General features: G+C 41.8%; 1 protein-coding gene across 9 annotated transcripts in view; it reads right to left on the bottom strand.

The window, feature by feature from the left end:
- CACNA1B (calcium voltage-gated channel subunit alpha1 B) overlaps positions 1-15,655 on the bottom strand; it is a 353,504-nt gene that overhangs the window by 122,839 nt on the left and 215,010 nt on the right. For all 9 annotated transcript variants that reach the window (XM_067471871.1, XM_067471870.1, XM_067471872.1 and 6 more), the window contains 5 exons: positions 13,908-14,020; positions 10,336-10,448; positions 9,689-9,820; positions 6,982-7,054; positions 4,342-4,459 (listed from right to left, as the gene is read on the bottom strand). In XM_067471871.1, coding sequence (XP_067327972.1) covers positions 4,342-4,459; positions 6,982-7,054; positions 9,689-9,820; positions 10,336-10,448; positions 13,908-14,020 — 549 coding nt within the window. The remainder of the gene's footprint in view (positions 1-4,341; positions 4,460-6,981; positions 7,055-9,688; positions 9,821-10,335; positions 10,449-13,907; positions 14,021-15,655) is intronic.

Here is a 15,655-nt window from a genome sequence, read left to right as displayed (position 1 = left end):
TGAGGACCGGGACATCCGTAGGGATACCAAGGTGCTTGTTTATAAAGCTATTTTCCTCCCAACCCTGCTTTACGCCTGCAAGATGTGGACTGTCTACAGATGTTACATGCAACTCCTGGAATGATTCCATCAGGGCTGCCTCTGGAAAATCCCGCAAATCTTTTGGGAAGACAAGCGGACAAATATCAGTGTGCTGGAAGAAGCAGTGACCATCAGCATTGAAGTGATGGTCCTCCTTCAGCAACTCTGCTGGACTGGCCATATTGTCCATATGCCTGACCACTGTCTTCCAAAGCAATTGTTCTACTCTGAATTCAAGAACGGAAAACGGAATGTTGGTGGGCAGGAAAAGAGATTTAAAGATGGGCTCAAAGCTAACCTTAAAAGCTCTGGCATAGACTCTAAGAACTGGGAAGTTCTGGCCCTTGAGCTCTCCAGTTGGAGGTCAGCTGTGACCAGCAGTGCTGTAGAATTTGAAGAGGCACGAATGGAGGGTGAAAGAGAGAAGTGTACCAAGAGGAAGACGCATCAAACCAACTCCGACTGGCACCGCCTTACATCTGGAAACGGATGCCCTCACTGTGGGAGAAGACGCAGATGAAGAATAGGGCTCCACAGTCACCTACGGACCCACCGCCAGGACACCGCACTGGGAGTACCATCATCCTTGGACAATGAGGGATCGCCTAAGTAAGTAAACCCTCATATAGATGCCCTCAAGGGCTGTCTAATCTATATTCCTGTTCACAATGAAAACATTCCTCACAACAGGGTATCTGTTTAAAGACCTCCAAAGGAAAACGGTCCATCACCTGTCTAGATAGTCTATTCCACTATTGAACAGTTCTTATCATTAGGATGTGGCCTCAGAGGAATTTTTCTCCTCCTCCTCCTCCTCATTTGAATGTATTTGATTCATGTCCTAGTCTCTGGAGTGGCAGAAAACAAGCTCACTCCATCTTCTACATGACATCCTTTCAAATATTTAAAGATGGCTGTCACAACATCTCTCAATCTTCTCCAAGCTCCCCGAATGGTCTCAATCAAAGTGCAATGTTCTCCATGGTGAACGCGTGGTCCATGATGAACATATTTGGGTGCCAAAAAAGTAGCAAATATTTGCCTCTAAAAGGCCAGCGCCTTCTGATCTAGGGCAGCTCTGCATTGAGAATATTTGTCCAGATGGTGCAATGAACACTAATCTGTGGTCCATCAGCTATGAAGAGATGTGCCAGGGTAGGACAAACAGATGGCTAACCCAAGAGACTTCCCTGCCTGATGTAAAAGGGTAAGATGGCTGCCTCCTTCATCGCGTACCCAGAAGCTGACTGGTTAAATTTTCAGCACTGGCAATCAATCTGAATATTTTACCATATTAATCATTATGACACTATTGCTTGGAGAAGGTCGTTGTCATCATAATCATCATAATCATCATCTTTATTTATACCCCCCTTTCCCCCCAAAACCAGGACTGAAGGCAAGCTGTTGACTAGCTGGAATGTGTCCAAAGGACAACGACTAAAATAATCAAGGGTCTGGAGAACAAGCCCTATGAGGAGCGGCCTAAAGTGCTGAGCTTGTTTAACCTGAAGAAGAGAAGGCTGAAAGGGGACATGAGGGGAAGTCATAGGGAGAAGGGAGCGAACTTGTTTTCCGCTGCACTGGAGACACGGAACAATGGCCTCAAACTACAGGAAAGGAGATTCCACCTGAACACTAGGAAGAACTTTCTAACTGTGAGAGCTGTTCAGCAGTGGAACTCTCTGCCCCGGAGTGTGATGGAGGCTCCTTCTTTGGAGGCTTTGAAACAGAGGTTGGATGGCCATCTGTTGGGAGTGCTTTAAATGCGATTTTCCTGTTTTCTTGGCAGAATGGGGTTGGACTGAATGGTCCACGAGGTCTCTTCCAACTCTATGATTCTGATTCTAAAGCAGATTCCAAATGAAAAGTAATAGGGGAAACTATATTGAAGGAAAGGCTGGAATAAAAATAAAATTTAAATTATATTACACTTTGTAACCAATTTTAATTATTATTTAAATGTAAATAATAATTAAATTATATTATACTTTGTAATAAAGAGCCCCTGGTGGTGCAGCGGGTGAAACCGCTGAGCTCTGAACTTGCTGAACTGAAGGTCGGCAGTTCGAATCCAGGCACTGGGGTGAGCTCTCGCTGTCAGCCCCAGCTTCTGCCAACCTATCAATTTGAAAACATGCAAATGTGAGTAGATCAATAGGTACCGCTTTGGTGGGAAACTGCTGAGCTTCTGAACTTGCTAACCTGAAGGTTGGCAGTTCAAATCCAGGCACTGGGGTGAGCTCTTGCTGTCAGCCCCGGCTTCTGCCAACCTAGCAATTTGAAAACATGCAAATGTGAGTAGATCAATAGGTACTGCTTTGGTGGGAAGGTAACGGCACTCCATGCAGTCATGCTGGCCACATGACCTTGGAGGTGTCAATGGACAACGCCGGCTCTTCGGCTTAGAAATTAAGATGAGCACCAGAGTCCCAGAGTCGGACAGGACTGGACTTAATGTCTAGGGAAAACCTGTAACTTTACTTCCTCCAAAACCAGGACTCAAGGCAGTTTCCAAATGAAAACTAATGGGAGAAAAACAAATATTGGATGAGATAAAAACCCAATATTATAATTCTATTACACATTCTAACAAAATTTGAAAAACTTTCTCTTCCTGGTTTGAAAGTGTGGTTTCCTGTTTATTTTTTGTGGTATTTACTTTGAAAGCTGTTGTTTTACTCCAGAAACTTCATTGGCCACGATGGTCCACGCTCTGGTTACATCCCATATAGACTACTGCAACGCTCTCTACGTGGAGTTGTCTCTGAAGACTGCCCAGAAGCTTCAACTAGTCCAATGAGCGGCAGCCAGATTACTAACAGGAACGGGGTACAGGGAGCATACTACTCCTCTGTTGTGCCAGCTCCACTGGCTGCCAATTAGCTTCCACAATTCAAAGTGCTGGTGTTGACCTATAAATCCCTAAACGACTCCGGCCCAGTTTTCCTGTCCGAATGGATTCTCCCCTATGAACCATCAAGGTTGTTAAGATCTTCTGGAGGGGCCCTGCTCTCGGTCCCACCACCCTCGCAACTACGTCTGGTGGGGACGAGGGACAGGGCCTTCTCAGTGGTGGCCCCTTAGCTCTGGAACTCTCTCCCAATGGAGATTAGATCTGCCCCTTCCCTCCTGACTTTCAGAAAGCTGGTAAAATCTTGGCTCTGAAATATAGCATTTGCAGAATGATGATCGAGTCAATAACTGGCGGATGGTGATGAATTTGTGATTTATCTTGACGACTTGGCTTTATGTAATTATTTGATCTGTATTTTAATGTATTTTAATGTATTAATGTATTACGATGTTATTATGTTTTATGCTATTGCGTATGAATTTCCTGTTGTTAGCGGGCCTGAGTCCCTCTTTGGAGGTTGAGAAGACCGGATTATAAAAGCTCTAAATAAATAATAAATAAATAAATTTATTTTTGGGGCTGCCACAAACTAAGTTGAATTGGTTGAAACTCAATGATGAGATATTCATTGAGAAGCTAGAACAGACTGTGCTGCATGATGTCCCTCCCACAAATATATATATATATATATATATATATATATATATATATATTTGCAGTTATATGAGTCCTGGTGGTGCAGTGGGTAAAACCGCTGAGCTGCTGAACTTGTTGACCAAAGGGTTGTAGGTTAAAATATGGGGAGCGGGGTGAGCTCCCGCTGTTAGCCCCAGCTGCTGACAACTTAGCAGTTCGAAAACATGCAAATGTGAGTAGATCAATAGGTACCACTCTGGTGGGAAGGTAACAGAGCTCCATGAAGTCATGCGGTGACATAACCTTGGAAGTGTCTATGGACAACGCTGGCTCTTCAGCTTAGAAATAGAGATGAGCACCAACCCCAAAAGTCGGACACGACTGGACTTAATGTCAGGGGAAAACCTTTACCTTTACCTTAAACTTTTCCTGTGTTTTGATTATAGCGCCAATTAGGAAATTACATTTACAACTCAGGAACAAAAATTGTGTTACGTATTGATGTGGTAGGAGGCCAACCAGGGTTTCTTGTTGAATCAATAGGTCTGCGTCTGCTCCGTGTTTCATCAGCCGGAATGTTTTGAAGGCTTAACACTTCCCTTTTCACACAAACAACCGTATTTCGCCATAAATCAATACCCTCTGCTAATGGCCTTCCAGTAACTTGCACCAGCTGCCCATTAGCAGGTCGCTCAGGCCTCGGCACACAGGATGGCAAGGTGAGCAAAAGCCCATTTTCAAATCAAATTCCAGCACTCCAAGGATACAGTTACCAAACAGCGTCAAGACAATGAAGTAGACGGAGGAGAACATCCCGGAGTGGACGCCTCCTTGGGATTCAATCCCTTGATACATCACTGCGTTCCAGTCTTCTCCGGTCAGGATCTGTGAAGTTAATGAACAAAGGAGGGAAGGAAGGAAGGGAAAGTCAGTGAGAATGTCGTCAAAAATTGAGGAAAAAACGAGTGTCTCGGCTGTCTAAAGCAGTGTTTCCCAACTGTCCTAAATACAGTTCCTTATGTTGTGGTGACCCCCAACCATAACATTACTTTCGTTGCTACTTCGTACGTGCCCCAAATGTGAACACTGGTGGAGTTTGGGGAAAATAGACTTGACATTTGGGAGTTGTCATTGCTGGGATTTATAGTTCACCTGCAATCAAAGAGCATTCTGAACCCCATTTCATAATGTTGCTACTGTTATGAATCGTAATGTCAATATCTGATATGCAGGATGTATTTTCATTCAATGGACCAAATTTGGCACAAATATCCGATATGCTCAAATCGGAATAGTGGTGGGACTGGGGGGGGGGGGGCTTTGTAGTTGCTGGGATTCACCTTGAGTTTTGGAGTTGTAGTTCACCTACATTCAGAGAGCACTGTGGACTCAAACAATGATAGATCTGGACAAAACTTAGCACAAATACTCAATATGCCCAAATGGGAACACTGGTGGAGTTTGGGGAAAATAGACCTTGACATTTGGGAGTTGTAGTTGCTGGGATTTATAGTTCACCTACCATCAAAGAGCATTCTGAATTCCACCAATGATGACACTGAACTGAAGTTGGCACACAGAATTCCCATGACCAACAGAAAATACTGGAATGGTTTGCTGGCCATTGATCTTGAGTTTAGGAACTGTAGTTCACCTACATTCAGAGAGACCTGTGGACTCAGACAATGATGGATCTGGACCAAACTTGGCACAAATACTCAATATGTTGAAATGTAAACACTGGTGCAGTTTGGGGAAAATAGACCTTGACATTTGGGAGTTGTAGTTGCTGGGATTTATAGTTCACCTACGATCAAAGAGCATTCTGAATTCCACCAATGGTGACATTGAACCGAACTTGGCACACAGGATTCTCACGATCAACAGAAAAAACTGGAATGGTTTGCTGGCCATTGATCTTGAGTTTGGGAACTGTAGTTCACCTACATCCAGAGAGACTTGTGGACTCAAACAATGATGGATCAGGACCAAACTTGGCACTAATACATTTCCGGGTTTTTTCTCACAAGTGCCTGTATTTCACACCAGGACACTTGCTACTTTTGCCATCCTTGATTTTTTTTAAGGAGATACCACATCCAACAAAAGATAAAATTGCCAATATCTGCTGGATAGTGAAGAAAGGCAGGGAAAACATCTATTTCTGTTTTAATGTATTGTCAAAGGCTTTCATGGCTGGAATCACTGGGTTATTGTAGGTTTTTTTCAGGCTCACTACCTCTGAGGATGCTTGCCATAAATGCAGCGAAACGTCAGGAGAGAATGCCACTAGAACATGGCCATATAACCCAAAAAAACCTACAACTACCCGCTATTTTTGTTTTATTGACTATTCTAAAGCCTTTGACTTTGTGGATAATAATACATTGTGGCAAGTTCTTGGTGTTATGCATGGGGAGACCAAGCCACCTTGTCTCTCTCTTGAGGAATCTGTATAAGGACCAAGTAGCAACAGTAAGAACTGACCATGGAACAACAGACGGGTTCAAGATGTGGGGCTTGATGAATCCAAGGCTGGAGTTAAAATTGCTGGAAGAAACATTGAAAACTTTAGATAAGCAGATGATACCACTTTGATGGTTGAAAGTGAGGAGGAGCCTTCTAATCAAGGTGAAAGAAGAAAACACAAAAGCTGGGTTGCAGTGAAACATTAAAAAAGCCAAGATTATGGCAACTGGACTAATTGATAACTGGCAAATAGAGGGAGAAAACGTGGAGGCAGTGACAGACTTTGCATTTCTAGGTGCAAAGTTTACTGCAGATGTGGATTGCAGCCAGGAAATCAGAAGACGTTTACTTCTTGGGAGGAGAGCAATGATAAATCTTGATAAAATAGTGAAGAGGAGAGACATCACACTGGCAACAAAGATCTGCATAGTCAAAGCAATGGTATTCCCCGTAGTCACCTATGGATGTGAGAGCTGGACCTTTGGGAAGGCTGAGCGAAGGAAGAGAGATGCCTTTGAACTGTGGTGTTGGAGGAAAGTTTTGAGAGTGTCTTGGACTGTGAGAAGATCCAACCAGTCAGGAAATAAAGCCCGACTGCTCACTGGAGGGAAGGATATTAGAGGCAAAGATGAAGTACTTTGGCCACATCATGAGAAGACAGGAAAGCTTAGAGAAGAGAATGATGCTGGGGAAAATGGAAGGAAAAAGGAAGAGGGGCTGACCAAGGGCAAAATGGATGGATGGCATCCTTAAAATGACTGGGTTGACTTTGAAGGAGCTGGGGTTGGTGACGGCCAACAGGGAGCTCTGCCGTGGGCTGGTCCATGAGGTCACGAAGAGTTGGAAGCGACTGAACGAATAAACAACAACAAACCACATCCAAATATCCAGAGGGCAAAATCCCTCTGGATTCCCAACAGCAAAGAAGACCCTCTTACCTGAAATACTGTAAGAATGGCAGTGGGGAAGGTATCAAAGTTGGTGGTTGGTGTTTCATCGTTGAAATGAAACCTAGAAAGAGGCAAGAAACTGGTGGTAATACAACCAAGAGTACATAGTATCTTGACAAGAAGGAATAAAGTTGGTTGGTTAACCCAATGGTCCCTCTAATCTCCCATCCTGCCGGGGGTGGGGACTCCCAACAGAACATGAAGGCAACCAATCTTGCCTGTCCATGCTACCAAACACAGCAGCATGCAGTGTCCCCATTTACTTCTCCAATCACTAAGACATGCTCTCCTCCATTATACTCCATTCCATCCCCACCTAGTTCTGGTTCACTTTTTCCAATTTGACTGTCATCTGCTCTTCCATAATACTCTATTCAGTTCCTACCTGGGTTTCCACTCCACTTCCCAGGTACTTAATATTCTTTACCTGCTGAGCATTCTCACCATTCAAGAGTACGTTTTTTAAAAATGTGTGTATGTGCACCCATACAAAATAGATGTACACAAAGACCTATATTTTCCTGACCCCAGAACTAAACTATTCAGTTTGGATACTAGGCTTAGAATCATAGAATCCTAGAGTTGGAAGAGACCTCATGGCCATCCAGTCCAACCCCATTCTGCCAAGAAGCAGGAAAATTGCTTCTTGGCCATCCAGCATCTGTTTAAAAGCTTCCAAAGGAAGTTCTTCCCAATGTTCAGATGGAATCTCCTTTCTTGTAGCTTGAAGCCATTGTTCCATTGCATCCTAGTCTCCGGGGAAGCAGAAAACAAGCTTGCTCCCTCCTCCCTATGACTTCCTCTCACATATTTATACATGGCTATCATGTCTCCTCTCAGCCTTCTCTTCTTCCAGCTAAACATGCCCAACTCTTTAAGCCGCTCCTCATAGGGCTTGTTCTCCAGACCCTTGATCGTTTAAGTCGCCCTCCTCTGGACACATTCCAGCCTGTCAATATCACTCTTCAATTGTAGTGCCCAGAATTGGACACAATATTCCAGGTGTGGTCTAATTTGTGCATTTCGCGTGAATCGCTCTCCGTTTATGTTTCTCCATTTCTGTTTCTCCAGAAGACCTCCTCAGCATGTCACTCAGTTCTCTTTTTATTTAGCCCCACTAAATAAAAAGAACCAGGAAATAAATGAAAATCAAAAAGATTCAACTGCATTGTCGAAGGCTTTCATGGCTAGAATCACTGGTTTGTTGTAAGTTTTTCGGGTTGTATGGCCATATTCCAGAAGCATTCTCTTCTGACATTTCACCTTCATCTGTGGCCTCACAACCTCTGAGGATGCCTGCCACAGACGCAAGCGAAACTTCAGGAAATAATGCTTTTGGAATATGGCCATACAACCTGAAAAACTTACAACAACCGGAATTTAACTGTGATGCTGAATAGGGGAGGAGCCAAGATTGGCTCCCACTTGCTTTCATGTTGGTTTTTGTACCGGAAAGGCCCTTACCATTATGAGTATTGAAGGTACCAAAGGAAACAGAGGAAACAGAGAAAATGAAATCCACGCACAACCCTACTGGATAGCTCTGCACATCTTTATGTTTGTTTCTTCTACCTTAGTAGCCACCTCTCCACAAAAGTCAACACTGAAATACATCACCGCCTAAGCTCTGCGAGTGCAGCTTTTTCCCAAATGAAGCTAAGAGTGTTTGAGGACCGGGACATCCGTAGGGATACCAAGGTGCTTCTTTATAAAGCTATTGTCCTCCCAACCCTGCTATATGCCTGTGAGACGTGGACTATCTACAGACATCACATGCAACTCCTGGAACAATTCCATCAGCGCTGCCTCTGGAAAATCCTGCAAATCTCTTGGGAAGACAAGCGGACAAACGTCAGCGTGCTGGAAGAAGCAAAGACCACCAGCATTGAAGCGATGGTCCTCCACCATCAACTTTGCTGAACCAGCCATGTTGTCCGGATGCCCGACCACCATCTCCCAAAGCAGTTGCTCTCCTCCGAACTCAAGAACGGAGAACAGAATGTTGGAGGACAGGAAAAGAGATTTAAAGGTGGGCTCAATGCCAACCTTAAAAACTCTGGCATAGACACTGAGAACTGGGAAGCCCTGACCCTTGAGAGCTCCAGTTGGAGGTCAGCTGTCACCGGCAGTGCTGTAGAATTTGAAAAGGCACAAATGGAGGGCGAAAGAGAGAAACATGCCAAGAGGAAGGTGTGTCAAGTCAACTCTGACTGGGACTGCCTTCCATCTGGAAACCAATGCCCTCATGGCAGGAGAAGATGAAGATCAAAAATAGGGCTCCACAGCCACTTATGGACCCACCGCCAGTACACTAATCTTGGAAGACTATCCTACTTGGACAACGAGGGATCGCCTAAGTAAATTTTATGTTTGTTATGTATAAGAATGATTTCATATCTTTTTTTCTTGAAACCAGAATACTATCCCAAAACTATTTTTTGTACATTATATCATATGTCTGCCAATTTTTGTATTCATAGGTATGACATTGCGTTCATGGTCTACTGCAGGAGTGGACAACTTCTATGGCCAAAGCTCTTTCTTGTGTCCTACTGATCTAGAGAGATGGACCCAGCTACATTCACAAATTTTGGATCCTTACCCTATTCTCCACCACATTTAGGGAAACAGACAATACCACATGGGTGGAAGATAATTTCTTCAAAGGACACGAAGTATTTCGAGTTGAACTTACTGTCCTCCAAAGAGCTGCATCCCCAGCAGAGCAAAGACAACAATGAAGAGGAAGAGGAGGAACAGCAAGCTGATGATGGACTTCATGGAATTCAGCAACGAGACCACAAGGTTCCTTAAGGAATTCCAATACCTAAAATTTCAAGTCAAAGTGCGGTTGAGAAATTAGAGGGCATGTTGAGTCCATAATAATGGGTGACAAATGGCAAGCGCTTCTACCAAGACCAATTAGGAAATGACATTTATAAGCTAGGAACAAAAATTGTGTTCCATAGTGTAATTGTTGCATTAACCTTCCTAATGCCGCAACCAATTAATACAGTTCCTTATGTTGTGTTGACCCCCAACCATAACATTATTTTAGTTGCTACTTCATAACTGCCCCAAATGTGAACACTGGTGGAGTTTGGGGAAAACACACTTGACATTTGGGAGTTGTCGTTGCTGGGATTTATAGTTCACCTACAATCTAAGAGCACTCTTAACCCCACCAATGATAGAATTGGGCCACACAGAAGCCCCATGACCAGAAAACACTGTGTTTTCTGATGGTCTTTGGCAACCCCACTGACACCCCTCGTGACCTCCCCAAGGGTCCTGCATTAATGAGAAGTATGGACCCTTTCTCCCAATGGACTTGCAACATACTTGGTGACTTTGAAAATCCTCAGCAGACGAAGAGCTCTCAGGACGCTGATGCCAAAGGAGGCACCAGGCTTCACTGCGGCCCAGATGACTTCAAAGATGCTCCCCACAATCACCTGCAAGAGAAGAAGGGAGAAGCAGATAACAAATTTGTTGTTGTTGTTGTTGTTGCTGCTGCTGCTATTATTATTATTATTATTATTATTATCACAAAAACACAGCAAACAAGATCTATATGCTTGATTATTATTATTATTATTATTATTATTATTATTATTATTATTTGAAACACAACAAGATGAGTCCACAGCAGACAAGATCACTCTGCTAGCTGTTGTATTGGATCACACATCAGACACTTCCCAAGTGTTTAGGACTGTGTGATGCTTCGGCGAATAATGCGTGCAGATCCCAGTAAGGTGGCCTTTTGCAGCTGGCAGATGATAATTGTGTCAGTGTCAATTGTGTTCAAGTGCAGGCCAAGGTCTTTAGGCATTGCACCCAGTGTGCCAATCACCACTGGAACCACCTTGACTGGTTTGTGTCAGGGTTTTTGCAGTTTGTGATTATTATTATTATTATTATTATTATTATTATTATTATTATTATTATTTGAAACATAACAAGATGAGTCCACAGCAAACAAGATCACTCTGCTGGCTTGAATCACACATCAGACACTTTCCAAGTGTCTAGGACTATGTGGTGTATCGTCAAATAATGCGTGCAGATCCCAGTAAGGTGGCCTTTTGCAGCTGGCAGATGGTAATTTTGTCTGCGCTTATTGTGTTTAAATGCAGGCCCAGGTCTTTAAGCACTGCACCCAGTGTGCCGATCACCACTGGGACCACCTTTACTGGCTTGTGCCAGAGTCTTTGCAGTTCAATCTTTAAATCCTCATATCGTGTCAGCCTTTCCAGTTGTTTCTCTGCAATCCTGCTGTCACCTGGGATTGAGACATCGACAATCCATACTTTGTTTTTTAACACGATAGTGAGGTCAGGAGTATTATGCTCCAAAACTCTGTCTGTCTGAATCCGGAAGTCTCAGAGGAGTTTGGCGTGTTCATTCTCTGTAACTCTTTACGGCTTGTGATCCCACCAGTTCTTTGTCACAGGCAGATGGTATTTGTGGCACAAGTTCCAATGGATCATCTGAGCAATGGTGTTATACCTCTGCTTGTAGTCTGTCTGCGCAATCTTCTTGCAGCAGCTGAGGATGTGATCTATTGTTTCTTTGCAGAATCTACACTTGGGATCTGTCATCAACTTTTCAATTCTGGCTTTGATGGCATTGGTTCTAATGGCTTGTTCTTGGGATGCCAGAACCAGGCCCTCCTTTGTCTCCTTTTTCAGAGTCCCAATTGTGAGCCACAGCCATGTTTTTTCTTTGTCAATTTGGCTCTCAGTTTTTCCCAGGGGCTGTCCATGGAGAGCCTTCTTTTGCCAGTTTTCTGTTCTGCTCTGCATTGTGTTTTTACAGTATCCACTCTTTGTCTTTTGCACTTTAAGCACTTTACTTCTATTGACTTCCCTCAATGTTGGTTCTTGACTGCCTTTCACATAATCTCCCAGGGCATGTTGTTGTTGTTGTTGTTGTTTTTGCTGTTGTTATTATTATTATTATAAATCACATAATCATAAAGTTGGAAGAGACCCCATGGACCATCCAGTCCAGCGTCAATATGCCACGCAAGAAAAGCACAATCCTGGACAGATGGCCATTCAGCCTTCAAAAAAGGAGCTTCCTCTGGACACCAAAGTTCTCCTTATGGTCAGGAAGTTCTTCCTAATGTTCAGGTGGAATTGCCTTTCCTGCCATTTGAACCCATGGCTCCAAGGCAGAAGATAATATTTAAACATGGCCCCTCTCGTGTCTCCTCTCAGCCTTCTCTTCTGAGGCTAAACAGACCCAGCTTTTTAAGTGGGATTGATGGTCTCCAGATCTTTGATCTTTTCATCTTTTAAATTTGTTTATTTCGATTTAATTCCATAAAGCAGGTTTGCCTCTCATGCAGGTGGTTTTCTCTGCTTCACGTCACCGTTTGCATTTCACAAAACTTTCCATTTCATTCTTTGGTGCTTCTTTGCCACTTTGTTTTTCTGCTACATCAGCACTTTCTCTCTATTTCCTTCTCCCTTTGGCTCCACGCAGTCACCCAAGGGAATCAGGAAATACATATTCACAAGCCTGAAGCAACAAAAACAGCCAGGTTTGCCAGGGCTCTTGTTATTTTCACATTTAGCAGGATCCTTGTTCAGGGAGGCTTATGATAAAAGTCCCCTCTATGGGATCTTGCCTTTCCCAAAACCACATTTTAGCCTATTTATTTATTTATTGCCGTGTCAGGAGCGACTTGAGAAACTGCAATTCGCTTCTGGTGTGAGAGAATTGGCCGTCTGCAAGGACGTTGCCCAGGGGACGCCCGGATTATTTGATGTTTTTATCATCCTTGTGGGAGGCTTCTCTCATGTCCCCGCATGAGGAGCTGGAGCTGATAGAGGGAGCTCATCCGCCTCTCCCTGGATTCGAATCTGCAACCTGTCGGTCTTCAGTCCTACCGGCACAGGGGTTTAACCCACTGCGCCACCGAGGGCTCCTTAGCCTATGTATTGGGCACTGAGGACAAGTCATAATTATATTCAGTAACACTTGTAGCTACTTAAAAGGCTACACATTCATCAACAACTTGCAACCCTTTTACTACAAGCAGATAGCACATGTCCACTATACACCACTGGACTTCAAGACCTATCATCCCTGACAGTGGGGTCTGACATTCACCAATATATGGAAGGGCACATATTTCCCAACTGCGGTTTATAAATAAAAATGTAATGTTCGTTTGTGGGATTAACAGAACTCAAAAACCACTGGGCAACTTGACACCAAATTTGGGCACTAATTGCTCTCGTTACATCCCAAATAGATTACTGCAACATGTTCTACATGGGGCTGCCTTTGAAGACTATTTGGAAATTTCAATCAGTCCAACAGGCGGCAGCTAGATTACTTACTGGAGTGGCATACAGGGATCATACCACCCTCCTGTTATGTCAGCTCCGCTGGCTGCTGATCCAATTCCGAGCACAATTCAAAGTGCTGGTTTTGACCTATAAAACCCTATATGGTTCTGGCCCTGCTTACTTGTCTGAACATATCTTCCCCTACGTTCCACCTCGAAACTTACGATCTTCCCTGAGGCAAGCCATTCTTCTGTTTCTGCCATCTGCTTCTCTGGCCCTGGCACTCAACAAAAAAGCTCCTGTTCTGTAGCAGATTTCTTATGAAGTGAGTGAGGTGGTTGTCCTTTGTGATGTTACAATTTTTTCCTCAGGAGAAGGCAATGATTTATAGTATCATATGCTGCTGGCAGGTCTATGAAGACAGCTCCTGTCATCTGCTGCCTTTCAAAACCATCTTCTGTGTGCTGAGTCAGGTTCAAAACTTGTGTGTGGCTTTTGCCTTTCCTGAAACCAGCTAACTATGGAATCATACATGGGCTTATTATTTCCATAATTCTATACAAAATAAGTCCCTCCAGCTCTATGTTTCTATGAAAAGAACAAACTTACCCCAAAGTCAAAGCAATTGAAGGAGGAGTGGAAATAGTTTCTGGCCCCCAGGCCATACATCTTCAGGGACATCTCCGTGAGGAACAAGCCAAGGAAAACAAACTCTGCAAAATCTAAAAGCAAGAGAAGAAAGAGGAAGAGGGTTAGTCACTGACCAATGTTTAGATGATGGCCTTTGGATGAAAAAGGAGGCTTATCTTCGTCTTCGAACAGATCCCTGCCAAAGGAGTGAATTGTGTTATATAGAAAATCATAAGATCTAACTAGTATGGTTTTTAGCATGGATAACTGAGAATTGTATATGGTTTTCTCTGGATTACTGTATATGTACAAGTATAAGATGACCCGAATATAAGCCGAGGCACCTAATTTTATCTTAAAAACTGGGAAAACGCATTGAATCGAGTATAAGCTGACAATAGGAAATGCAGCAGCTACTGGTAAATTCCAATAAAATTACATTAATTAAGGCATCAAGAGGTTAAATGTTTTGGAATATTTACATAAAACTGGAATTTAAGATAAGACTCTCCAACTCTGATTAAACCATTATTCTAACCTTCTTCAATGTAAATATGCTTACATAGCCTTCCAATAATAATAAAGAGAGTAAAATAATAAATGTAATAATAGAGTAAAATAGTAAATATAATAACAATAATAATAGAGTAAAATAGTACATGTAATAACAATAATAGAGTAAAATAGTAAATGTAATAACAATAATAATAGAGTAAAATAATAAATGTAATATTAATAATAATAAGTAGAGTAAAATAATAAATGTAATAGCAATAATAAAAGAGTAAAATAATACATGTAATAATAATAGAGTAAAATAGTAAATGTAATAACAATAATTGAGTAAAATAATAAATGTAATAATAATAATAATAGAGTAAAATAATAAATGCAATAACAGTAATAATAGAGTAAAATAATAAATGTAATAATAATAGAGTAAAATAGTAAATGTAATAACAAAAATAGAGTAAAATAATAAATGTAATATTATTAATAATAAATAGAGTAATATTAAAAATAAATAGAGTAAAATAGTAAATGTAATAGCAATAATAATAGAGTAAGATAATAAATGTAATAATAATAGCATAAAATAATAAATGTAATAACAATAATAGAGTAAAATAATAAATGCAATATTAATAATAATAAATAGGGTAAAATAATAAATGTAATAACAATAATCGAGTAAAATAATAAATTTAATAATAATAATGATAATAATAATAATAATAAATAGAGTAAAATAAAAATGTAACAACAACAACAACAACAGAGTAAAATAATAACTTTGACTCAAGTATAAGCCGAGGGGATCTTTTTCAGCCTTAAAAGGGGGCTGAAAAACTCTGCTTATACTCGAGTATATATGGTACTTTTATGCTTTCTAATGTGACATTCAGAATTCCATATTTTCCTGCATGTCAAATTCTGCAATTCTGATTTTGGCTGAAAAAATGCAATTTTCACCATAAAAATGCACATAATTGCATCTTGCATGGAAAGGACATCTCTTTTCAAAACTCCTTATGTTATCCACTGCTGGCAGACATTTGGAAGCCGATAGCCGATGGAAATATATGCAATTTGGTTGGTTTGATACCTGATATCAACTATATTTGGTGGCATTTTACGAATACGTCCACAATGTTTTCATGCTCCAAAACTGTCTTGTGAAGGCAATGGCGTTAAATGGTGGCAAAGAAATGGAATATAGCAAAGAA

This window comes from Anolis sagrei, chromosome 11 (genome assembly GCF_037176765.1).
Source record: "Anolis sagrei isolate rAnoSag1 chromosome 11, rAnoSag1.mat, whole genome shotgun sequence".
NCBI lineage: Eukaryota > Metazoa > Chordata > Lepidosauria > Squamata > Dactyloidae > Anolis > Anolis sagrei.
This window is presented reverse-complemented; position numbering and strand designations above follow the sequence as displayed.